The 12,832-nt window shown below is 36.8% G+C and overlaps 1 protein-coding gene across 2 annotated transcripts in view; it reads left to right on the top strand.

The window, feature by feature from the left end:
- Positions 1–12,832, top strand: part of ZCCHC11 (zinc finger, CCHC domain containing 11) — a 140,943-nt gene that overhangs the window by 92,609 nt on the left and 35,502 nt on the right. For both annotated transcript variants that reach the window (XM_006879684.1, XM_006879683.1), the window contains exons 20-24: positions 192–305; positions 9,527–9,604; positions 9,756–9,933; positions 10,219–10,266; positions 10,363–10,445. In XM_006879684.1, coding sequence (XP_006879746.1) covers positions 192–305; positions 9,527–9,604; positions 9,756–9,933; positions 10,219–10,266; positions 10,363–10,445 — 501 coding nt within the window. The remainder of the gene's footprint in view (positions 1–191; positions 306–9,526; positions 9,605–9,755; positions 9,934–10,218; positions 10,267–10,362; positions 10,446–12,832) is intronic.

The following is a 12,832-nucleotide window of genomic DNA, read 5'->3' as shown; positions in this document are numbered from 1 at the left end:
TTCGTTTGTAATACATGACAGTGCTGTGTCCCTGTGCCATCTGTAATAGTTGGTTATTGAACTTTTAGCTCAGTACCAGTTTGATGACTTAAAAAAAAAACCAAAACAAAAAAACACCAAAGTTAGTCAGTATTTGCATGTTTAATGAGAATCTCACATTGTTTTTTTCAATCATTATTTCATTTCTTTAGCGATGTGACATTGGTGATGCTTCCAGGGGAAGTTTATCTTCATATGCATATATCCTTATGGTGCTGTACTTTCTACAGCAGAGAAAACCACCTGTTATCCCAGTTCTACAAGAGGTAGGTCTTTTTGAAAACTGTAAAGGAGTTTCTTGTGCAAATAATACATTTAAGCAGAGAATATATAGCTTGGTTTATTTCATGAAGGATTTTCCATCATAAATTCTGTGATATTTTTTCTTCTATTGTATAATCAAATATAATTAATAAGTTTTAAATTTTTATATTTGGGAGAATGTAGAGTATCAGAAAATGTTAAATGAGAAAAACCAGTGAATGTCATTTATCACTTTTTTTATTTAGCAGTCTTAGAAAACTGAAGTATGACATTTTATAGCCAGCCATTCAATACAACCCCTATGTATTTCTCAGATGAAAATACATAGGCTTTTACTATCCATAGTATGAATATTAGCTTGACAATCAAGTTTAGTTTATTCCTGTGAATATTTTATTCAGAGAGCTCTGATGTTTACCAAGTCAAGCAGTTGGCAACTGAAAGATTAGTGGTTTGAACCTACCCAGCAACTCTGAGAAAGAAAGCTCTTTATGTGTGCTCTCATAAAGATTATAAATTCTGTTCCTGGCTAGTTGATTCCTACTCATAAAAACCTCCTTTATTTAAGGAATGACATTGCCTTCCTGATGGACTTTCTAGAGTTATTTTAAATGCTTAATGGAAGCAGACTGCTTCATCTTTCTCCTAATGATCAGCTGGTTGGTTTGAACTGCATCTTTCACTTTTCAGCCATGCCCTTAACCACTGTATCACCACGGCTCTCTTCTAAACAATAGTGCTTTGAAAACTCTGGGGCAGCTCTGTTCTCTGTATGTGATTGTTGTGAGTTAAAAATGAGGTTGACAGCACCTGTAGCAATAACATATTTTGTTCATCTGTCTGAATTTTAGTTGAGAGTAAACCCAAGGAAATTTGCCTGGTCTCAAAATCACATTAATTGCTACAAGAAATTAAATTTTGTTTATTCATTTCACACATTTTCTCTCATATTTACATTGTACATTCATAGAACAGCATTAGGCAGCTTAAAAGTATATGCTTTTCTAATTTGCTGTACAGCGAAAGAAACATAATCACGTTCATGCTCACTCAGAAATGGTAATCCAGTACAGTACTATTTAATCACTAAATAGGCACCAAGAAATTCTTAATCATCCACCTGTTGGTGATTTTTGGCACAGAGTGCATTTGCAAGCATTAATGAGAATCTACCTCTGATTTCTGATCATGTGGTTATTTGTTGATAATAGTTTGGAGGTGATTAATTATAAAAATAGTCATGTTTTCATACAAACTTGGATAAGCCATGTGGTAGATGTCAGGTGAGGTGACCTTAATAAGTTTTTTAAAAGTTCTTAAAAGATGCTGTGTAGTTTTTGCAGTACTTTCTTCCTTCTTTTGAACAAATGGTAGAAGAGGGGAAATTTTAAATACCTTTTCTGGCAGAAAGTTTGAAATTGGTAAACCCGTATTTAGCTGTGTGTTTTTGACAGAGTTTGTCACTGTAAGGCAAAATTTAGTATAAATTAAAGTAGGCCCACTAAGAATAGATTCTTTTCTGTTCGTTTGCTGTTTATGCTTTATATTGGGGAATCATATGTATTGTTGTAATTATTTATAGTAGTCACTTACCACTTTGACAGAATACTGTGGTAAGCAGCAGTGGACCACAGAGTTGGTTTTCATGCCAGGTTTGTTGTCTCCCTTTATCATGTATGATTCAGGAGCCATTGAAATAGTGGAATATGTGGGAAGAGCCGGGTTTCATATCTATAATCAGGAGAACTGGACTTTTTAATTGTGACAGTGAAACCTTCAGCCAGCTCCCTTGCCTCCACAAGACTGAGTTTCCACAACAGTCAAAATACAATAGTAGTAGTATTGAGTTTTCAGTGTATTTTTAAGAGACAGCAAATGCCTTTGCATATGTAGTAGATAACCCAAGTAGGCATTTATAAATGGTAGTTCCTTTATGATTGGCTATCATCATCATTATTGTTATATTATTAGCAACCTTTTTTACATTATTACTAGAAATATTTAGGTAGCATTGCCATAGTCAACTTTCAAGAATTCTTCCATTATCTGCTTAACAGACAGTGATTGATGAAATGACAGTCCATGGAATGTTTTCCATCATAATGAACTCTGATTGTGGGGGGCTTTGTGATACATATGGACTGATGATATTTGGATTTTTGCTTCTGGCCTTTTTTGCTTGTCGTATGGGACCCCATTGTCCAATGCTCTGACATCATTTAACTATTGGTCATTGGCATCGATCATCTTTAAGGGTAAGGATATGTTTAATGAAGCTGATGATATCTGACTTTAAATGGATGGTTATTAAAGACTTAGCTAAAAGTGCTTTTTGATGATGAACAATATAAAATTCTTTTGGTCAGAAGCAGAGTGATTTTGCTATAGCAGATCATAAATAAGAGTATAGTTTTATACAAAAAATGTATTCGTTAAAGCGATTTGGGAATGCTAGTCACATTTAGTATTATGAACTATATTTTCTTAGTTTATGTTAGCTTAAAATCACAACTTAAATATACTAATAGATAGTAAAACATTACATTAGATAAAACGATCATAATTAAAAATAAGATTTTAAATAAGGAAATGTATAGGGTTATCCTTTGCACAAAACTGCTAGATTTTGTTTAGTGACATTTTAGAGGAAGGGTTGAGTGTTTAGTGGAGGTTAATTCATGATGAGTGAGGGAAATAGGAGAAGAGGGGAAGATGAGAGGAGAGAGGGGAAAAACTTAGTGTTTTCTCAGATGGTATGTGTAAGGGAAAGAGAGTATAGCACTAGTGAGCCTAAGGAGTAAAACAGAGTGGAGAGTTAGACACCATGAAACATCAGCATTCATAAGGATGAGCAAAGTGATCATTTACTTCTTCTTCAAACCCTCACAGATCTGAGTTATCAGTCAACATGAATGAGTTTGTTATTCCAAAATAAGAATTGTCTGTAAAGAATCAAGGTCTAAATAAATATTTTCATGTTTGGTAAATAAATAAAGCTATACATAGCATGAAATATCTATAATAATGTAACATTACTACATTGTAAATACACTTCAGCCTCTTCTAAAATCGTTACTTCTTTTTTTGTTTGGTAGGATCCCATGTCTTTTTATTTTAGTTATTAATATGTTTTTTTTCCAGTCTTTGTTTTATGAAATATCAGAATTTGGGCTCAATATTTCTGAGTAGTTATATTTGTGTAAGTTAGGGTTAAATTTCAAAGACTTCTTAATTAGCTTAAGTTCCTGTAAACTTGAGTCTTTATGAGACTAGATATACAAGGTAAATTTCTTTATCAAACATGTATTATCTTAGTTATCGTCCATAAGAGAAACAACCATGAGTACGTAGTTGTGGTGGTGGTGGTATATGCCATTGAGTCTCCTGCGATTCATAGTGATCTTATGTATATTACCTCTAAACCCTGCCCTGTCCTGAGCCAATCTCATGATCTCCAACAGATTTAATTCTGTTTCTCCAGTAACCAAGTCAATCCATCTCATCCTGAGTCTTCCTCTCCTATTCTGTCCCCCCACCCTTCTAAGCGTAAGGTCCTTCTTCAAGAACTGGTCTTTCCTGGCCATGTGCCCAAAGTAAGTGTGAGACCGAACTGCACACCCTTGCCTCCAGAGAGCAGATTGGTTTCGCCCTCTCCAGGACAGACCTGTTCTCCTGGAAGTCCACAACTCAAAGGCATCGATCCTTCTTCTGTCAATTCCTTAGTTCTTGTCCAGCTCTCTGATGCATAACAAGTAATTGCAAAGATCATGGTCTCAATCAAGCACACCTTAGTCTCCAGACTGAGATAATTGCTCCTCAGTACTCTCTGGAGCGGTCCTGACAGCACACTTTCTCCAGTGCAGTTTGTCTTTTGATTTCCTGACTGCTGGTGCCAAGAGTGTTTATTGTGGAGCCAAGCGAACTAAAGCTGTTAGCAATCTTAGTATCTTCTCTTTCTATCATGAAGATGCCAATTGGTCTAGTGGTGAGAATCTTTCTTTTCTTGATGGAGCTTTAATCCATATTGAAGGCTACAGTCCTTGACCCTCTGCAGCAAATGCCTCATATCCTCCTCAGTTTCAGCAATCAAGGTTGTGTCACCTTTATAATACAGGTTGTTTATGAGTCTTCCTCTAATTCTAATGCCACATTCCTCCTCATAATGTCCAGCCTCCTGGATGATCTGTTCTGCATATTGATTGAAAAGGTATGAAGATAGCATATATCCCTGATAGCAAACAGACGTAAATTTTCTTGCAGTTCAGAGATCTAGAAATCTGAATTAATAGCACTGGTTTAGGGAAAAGCATTCTCCCCCTGTTGACACTGGAGGAAGATTTCTTCATCATCTTCCTAGCTCCTTGATAATCTCCATTTGTGTCTTGGAGATCTTCTCCAGCTCGCTTCTCTGGTTTTGTTTATAGTTTTTTTAAGTCCTCTTTTTCTCTCAAAAAACATGGAATCAAGGCACATCTTGTACTGATCCTATCTTACTGATACAATAAAGACAGCTCATTCTTAAATGGGATTGTAACTATAGTCATAGAGGTTTGGAGTTTTAATGCATATTTTTGGGAGATACAATTCAATCCATAACATATTTTAAGCATTCATTATGTGGTGGTCTTTGGAATGGTAGAATTTGGGACATTATGAATAAGCTAGTCTCTGTCTACAAGTAATTTAACCCAAAGAGTGAACTTGGAGAAGCCAGATATGTAGTTAAATGTACGTATTATAATCTTCTCTAGAATCAGAGAGTCCATAAACCTAAAAACCAAACTAGCTGCAGTTGAGTTGATCCCCAGTGATGACCTCAACTCCAGTAGGTTTCCAAGGCTGTAAACAGGAGCAGGTGGGCTCATCTTTTCTCCCTTTCAGTTCCAAGTAGATATAAACTACTGAGGTTTTAGTAGCCCAGTACATAATCCACTTAATCAAGCACCAGGACTCCTGGAAATACTTTAGTTGATTTACACTGTATTCTGGCAAACATTAAGTGTTCCAAAGAGTCTCTTAGGGGACACAGCATGTGTGACCTAGATAAGGAATGTTTATTCTCCAAATTACCAAGGAGCCTTTTCAGTTTGAAGACTCAAGTGTACCTGGTTCAGGCCACAGTCTTTTCAATCACTTGCTATGTATCTGAAATCTGGACATTGAATTAAGATGATAGAAGGAGAATTGATGCCTTTGAGTTGTGTTGTGGGCGAAGAGTACCAAATAGCCATGGACTGACAAAAGATCAAACAGGTAATATTTAGGAGAAAATGCAGCCAGAATGCACCTTGGAGGAACAATAACAAAACTTCATCTCATATACTATGAGCATATTGTTATGAAAGGCTATTCTTCGGAAAGGAAATATGCTTGGAAAAGTGTTTGGTGGTCAGAAGAGAGGAAGATTTTCAATTAGATGGATTAATAAAGTGACTGTAACAGTGGCGTTAGGTATGTCAGAAATACTGAGGTTGACACAGAATAGGACAGAGTTCAAATTTTTTATATATAGGATTGTTTTGAGTTCTACTTCACAGCACCAAACAGCAACAGATAAAAAATAGGTAGATATCATTTCTCACTCAAGCTTCTGTTCGAGTATTTGTGGTTTTATCTGGTTTTTGATCTTTTTTTATTTTTTGTGGACCTTCATCTTAAAAATAGGCAAACTTCAAATCTAGTCTTCTCTTTATTTCATTGGGAAAAATGAGGAGTTAGAAGAAAATTGACTTGTCTATAGTCACTGTAATATATCAAAACCAAGACTAGAAGTGACTTCTCATTCTGACCCTTTTGCACTTTCAGCTTCATTGCATCTGTCTTTTCTGTTACAATAAAAAGTTTTCCAAATTAGTTTTGGAAGTCTATTGTACCTTTATTCCATCTTAAGATAATTGCTTCCTCTCATTATCTTCAAGACAGTAAGTTACTATTTATAATTATCATGAAGATTTTCAGTATTTTTTAAGAACATAGAGAAAATAGCTTAATTTTCAGTTTTTAAAAAATTGTTATCTAGGTCAGTAGTCAGAACAGAGCAGGGCAACACAGCATGGTTCAAAATTGGGAAGGGTGTACGCCAGGGATGTGTCCTGTCTTCATACCTTTTCAACCTGTATGCAGAGCAGATTATCTGAGAGGCAGGGCTCTATGAGGAGAAGTGTGGTGTTAGGATTGGTGGACGATCTATCAACAATCTGCGTCATGCAGATGACACAACCCTGCTCGCTGAAACTGAGGAGGACCTCATGCACTTACTGCAGAGGGTCAAGGACTGCATCCTTCAATATTGACTGAGGCTCAATGTCCAGAAGACAAAAATTCTTACCACTGGACCAATCGGTAGTATCAGGATGGATGGTGAAGAGATTGAGATTGTTCACAGCTTCAGTTTGCTCAGCTCCACGGTCAACACTCTTGGCACCAGTAGCCAGGAAATCAAAAAACGTATTGCGATGGCAAAGTCTGCGGTTAGGGACCTCTCTAAAGTATTCAAGAGCAACGGTGTCTCTCTGGAGACTAAGGTGCGCCTGATACAGGCCATGGTTTTTGCAACCACTTGTTATGCATCAGAGAGTTGGACAGTGACTAGGGAGGATAGAAGGAGAATTGACGCCTTTGAGCTGTGGTGCTGGAGAAGAGTACTGAATGTACCATGGACTGCCAAGAAAACAAACAGATTAATCTTGGAGAGGATTAAACCAAGCAATTTCTTGGAGGCAAGGATTCTGGGGCTTCGTCTGACATACTTTGGACATGTTGGCAGGCAAGATGGGTCCTTGGAGAGGGACATCATGCTTGGGAGGGTGGAGGGACAGCGCAGGAGGGGAAGACCCTCTATGAGGTGGATTGATTCAGTGACTGGGATAATCGGGATGGGAGTGTCAGAGGCAATGCAATTGGCACAGGATGGAGCAGGGTTTAGGGCTGTTGTACATAGGGTCGCTATGAGTCGCAAGCGACTCGACGGCACATAACAACAACAGGTGCTTCTCCTGGAGCTCTGGTAACCTAGTAGTAATAAGCTGTGCTGTAACCCTGGAGGCATGCAGTCCAAATCTGTCACCTGTTCTGTGGGCAGAAAGGTGGGCAGTATCCTCCCAAGCTATTTGCTGCCTCTGAAAACCTGCTAGAGGGTCAGCTATAGATTGGTTCCAACTCAGTAGTACACAACAATAATAGATGCTTCTCAGGGAACTCGCTCTCTCTCTTTTTTTTTTTTTTTTTTTTAAGGGAGCTCTCTTGATGGCATAGTCTATAGGGCATTGTGCTGCTAACCAAAAGTTCATGTCTTGGTGATGATTTGAATTCAGTAGAGGCTTTGAGGGAGAAAGACAAGCAATCTTCTCAGTGATATTACAGTCTTGGAATCTTTATGGAGGGTCAGCTATGAGTAAAATCTGACTCAAAATGAGGGGATTTTTCTTGAGTTGCATCATAGTTGCATCTGATAATTGACTAAAGGTCTTAGACTCATCTTCCAAAACTAAGTAAATAATACTGTTGATTTCATTTGGATACAGAATTACAAGGTCTTACTGATTTCATATTTCCGTACCAATTATGATGAAACTGTCATTTTAATTATCTTGATTTTACTTCTTCAGTCTTGGGCTGGGTGTGTTTTGACAGGCCAGATTCTTATTGCTGGATGCCATCTAGTTGAGTATGACTCACGACAACCCTATGAGCAAGCTATTCAAACCCTTTCTATCCTGCGCAATCCTCATGATCGCTGGCACACTAGAACCCACTGCTGCAAATGCTGTCAGTTCGTCTGGTTGAGGGCCTCTTCTCTCTCACTTACCCTCCTTTCCAAGTATGATGTTCCTCTCCAAGGAATATACTCTCCTAGCACCATGCCCAAAGCATGTGAGATGAAGCTTCACCATCCTTGCCTCCAAGGAGAACACTGGCTTCCCTTTTTTCAAGACATCTGTTTGTTCTTTTGGCAGTTCATGAGATAATTCGGTACTCTTCTCCAAAACTACAGCTCACCGGCATCAATTCTTCTGTCATCTTTATTCATGGTCCTGCTCTCAGATACATAGTAAGTGGTTGAAAAGACCATGGCCTGAATGAGGCAGGAGCACCTTAATCTTCATTGCCCATTAATAATTTGGAGAAGTCCCTGACAGCAAACTTGCCCAATGCAGTACATCTCCTGATCTCCTAACTGCTGGTACCAAAGCTGTTAATTGTGGATTCAAACAAGATGAAAATAATTGACAATTTCAGTCGTTTCTCAATCTATTGTGATGTTGCTTGTCTATCCATTGGTGAGGCTTTTTGTCTTCTTGATCTTGAGATGCAATCCATATTGAAGGCTTTATTCTTTGATCTTCTCCAGCTAGTGCTACAAGTCCTCCTCACTTTCAGCAAGCATTGTTTTGTTATCTGCATAATACATGTTATTGGTGAGTCTTCTTAAAATCTTGATGCTACAGTCTTCTTCTTCTTCTTCCAACTTCTCAAGTTATTTGGTCATCATATAGATTGAATACATATGGAGAAAGGATACTGCCTCGATGCACATTTTTCCTAATTTTAAACCATGCAATGTTTCCTTGCTTTTGACCACAACTTCTTGATCTAGGTGTAGAGTTCTGTGAGCATTATTGTTCTGGTATTCCCACTCTTTTCAATGTTAGTCTTAATATATTATGATCCACACAGACCAGTGCCTTTGCATAGTCAATAAAACACAAATGGACTTTCCTCTGGTATTCTTTGCTTTTGGCCAGGATCCATTTGCTATCAGCAGTGATACCCCTGTTGTCATAGCCTCTTCTAAACCCAGCTTGAACTTCTGGCACTTCTCTATCAATGTACTTTTCTAACCATTTTTGGATGATCTTCGGCAATAGTTTGCTTTCGTATGATATTAATGATATTGTTCAATAATTTCCACATTGTGTTCAATTGCTGTTTTTGGGAATGGGAATAAATATGAGCCTATTAATATTAAGTATGACATATTTCATATATGTCAGATAGCTTATATTAAAACTTTCATTGAGAAAGTCTAATGCCCTAAAGGTTTTCTTTGCCAGTTTTAGTCTTTCAGATTATACTTTTTTAACTATTACTTGTCATCAACTTATATGACATCTTTTTGATAGAGATATTTAATTTTGTTTATTACAAATAGATTTTAAAGTGACAAATTACTTGGATTAGCTTAGTTGTTACCTAATAATAAAATTAAAATTTTTTAATGCAGATCTTTGATGGAAAACAGATTCCACAGAGAATGGTTGATGGATGGAATGCCTTTTTCTTTGATAAAACAGAAGAACTGGTAATATAGTTTTTGCATTCATGAATACTCCTTGGTTTACTATTAAATTATTATTATCATTTAATATTTTACTTGAATTTATTTGCTGGTTATCCTTTCAATGACAGTAGAGCTGTTTTTCCTTCTTATCCCCCCCCTAATTTTTGTGTAGAAAAAACGTTTACCTTCTCTTGGAAAGAACACAGAAACATTAGGAGAGCTTTGGTTGGGACTGCTTCGCTTCTATACTGAAGAGTTTGATTTCAAGGAATATGTAATTAGCATTCGGCAGAAAAAACTGCTGACAACTTTTGAGAAGCAGTGGACATCTAAATGCATTGCAATTGAAGGTAACCGTTTAGCAGATCTTAACTGATAAGATAGATAAAACAAAACCACAGTTTGATTTGGCTGAGGAAGTTTGGAGGAAAACTGAAACATATTTAGGATATAAAAGATTCTTCCATTTAATTTTTAACCAATTTTAATCATTTAGTGTATAATTTTACAAAAATAATTTACCAGCTTGAATAACCCTAGAGTAGTATCAGACTCTGCTTAGGACCTTTAAGTATATTTTATGTTACCAGTGAAAATAATTCTTAACTAAAAAAAGATAACATCTTTTTTCCTAGACCCTTTTGATTTGAATCATAACCTTGGTGCTGGAGTATCTCGAAAAAGTAAGTTTTTAAAAGGCAAGAATTCCTGCTTAAATTTCAGAGTTCTGTCATAATAATACCTATAACTTTGTTGATGTTTTTTCCTTTCTTTAATAGTGACCAATTTCATTATGAAGGCATTTATCAATGGAAGAAAACTTTTTGGTACCCCTTTTTATCCCCTTATTGGCAGAGAAGCTGTAAGTTCACATATTTGAATTCTTAATCTTCTCTTTTATTTCTTAATATAACTTTTTCTTTTTTCAAAAAAATCTAATCGTGTTTTCAGGTTGATAAGAAGAAAAGGAAAAAGATGATCATTGCTCCCTGTATTTTTGCATGCTTGCTTACAGGAGAGCTCTAGTGGCTTAGTGATAAAGAGTTTCATTGCCAACCCAAAGGTACTTGGTTCAAGTCCTCTAGTTGCTCTGTGATTTACAGCCTCTGAAAACCTGTTGTAGGGTCAGCTATGAGTTAGTTCTAACTTAGCAGCACATAACTACTGTACTATAGCTTTTTAATTAATAATAGCTAGATAGACAAAAATAAAACTAACTTATTTGTGAAATTCATTCTCCCAGGCAAGAGTGTAAGCTCCAAGAGGACAGGAAATAGTACAATACTTAGTATCATGTCTGACACAAAAGTTCAAATTAATCTTGTCCTTGACTCAATTCCAAGTCATGGCAGCCTCGTGTGTTGACTTAAGTTGCATAGTGTTTTTTGATTGAAATCTTTATGGAAGCAGATCACCAGACATTTATTTTTTCACAGTGCTGCTTAGGGGGGGTTTGAAATGCCAATTTTTCAGTTAGAAGTTGAACACAGATTGTTTTTCCTCTACTCAGGAATGTAGCTTGTGCATTTATTGTGGTGTTGTATATATCAATTCATAGCAGCCTTATGGGCCAGATTAGAACCTGCCCATATGATTTTCCAGGAAATAACCTTTACTGGAGCATCCTGTCAGGTCTTTTACCCACCATGCAGCTGGGAGACCTATCTTTTTGTTAGTGACTGAGTGTTTAATTTTTTTTGCCACCAGGATTCCAAACTTGCATATAGGATCTATAAGTAAGCATTTATTGAGTGAATCTTGAATATTGAATTTGAGATAAGGCCCACCACCCCCTTTCATTTTTTACTTTTTCTTATGAGTAAAAGTTCCCTTTTCTATAGAAATCTTGGTGAAAATGTACATATAGAGGGCAATACCAAAGGAGTATATTGTTATTTGCTGGACCTTCATTATATAATCCTGGTAAACTGGATTACATGACATGGAACTGAAAAGATTTCTGGTGTCTGGATTGAGTAAAATAATATTATAGTGAACCATATACCCCTTGGCCTCCTTTTGTTGTATTCTGTTTTGTTTGCTTGCTTTCTAGTAGGTGCAGTGGTTTCTTTTTAAGTGGGAGGAGATCTGAGTTGCACAGAGCGAGTTTTGAAAGAATAAAGCGTCTTATAAATCCCCCATAAAATATATATTGTAAATTCTAACCTATATGCTTTTGATTATAATCTCATTTAAGAGTATTATTATTATTATACTTTTGGTTATCATATTATTATTTAAATGATTTAAATTATTATTACTTTCTATTGTTACATTAAAGAGGATAGGATTAGTATAAGGTGTTTTTTAGTCAGTCTCTTGAGATACAAAAAGAGATTAGACAAGCACACAGAGATGGGCGAGGATAGATGTGGTGCAACATGAGAATCATTAAGGACTGAGCGCCTTCCTGCAGCAACGATAGAAGGAAAGCCTTCTCCTATTGCTTGTTGTGTGCTGTTACGTCGACTATGACTGTTCACAACCCTATGCATTACAGACCTCAGCTTTGCCCAATCCTGTGCCGTCCTCACCATCTCTGACACACGTAAGCCCGTTGCTCACCATGTCAATCCATCTTGTGGAGGGTTTTCCTCTTTCACTGACCCTCAACTTTTCCAAGCATGTTGTCCCTTTCCAAGAACATGACCTCCTAAGAACATGCCCAAAGTATGAGAGACAAAAGCTTCACAATCCTTGCCTCTAAGGAACACTCTGGTTGCAATTTTTCCAAGACATGCCTGTTTGTTTTTTAGCGGTCTTCGGTTCTTCATTCTTACTCATTGTCTAACGCTCAAATGCATAGCAAGTGATAATTTACCTACATGAATCTTAATTAGAACGTATGTTTTATTGTGCTGAGACATTGCATGACATTCTTTTTCTTAAGAACACAACAGCATTTCAGGAATACACTTCCGGGCCATTTTGAACAGTAAGGTTACACATACAAAAAGCATAAATATTTGGAATGAAATAGTATGTATAAGACACTTGAAGAATGTAATGGGTCCCCCTGTTAGAGCTCAACTAGTAACAGATGTGCTGTTGCAGATTTTTGCAGCTCTACACATGTGACTGATTGTAAAAATGATAGAATGGAATTTAAGGCTACAAATAAATTTTAGTGAGTAGGGAAATGGACTGAGGCTCAGTGTCACAAAGACAAAGATTCTCACCACTGGACAAATTGGCAGCGTCAGGATGGATGGTGAAGAGATTGAGATTGTTCACAGCTTCAGTTTGCTC

The sequence above is a fragment of the Elephantulus edwardii genome, unplaced genomic scaffold, assembly GCF_000299155.1.
Source record: "Elephantulus edwardii isolate Elephantulus edwardi_28Jun2011 unplaced genomic scaffold, EleEdw1.0 scaffold00005, whole genome shotgun sequence".
In the NCBI taxonomy this organism is placed as follows: domain Eukaryota; kingdom Metazoa; phylum Chordata; class Mammalia; order Macroscelidea; family Macroscelididae; genus Elephantulus; species Elephantulus edwardii.
This window is presented reverse-complemented; position numbering and strand designations above follow the sequence as displayed.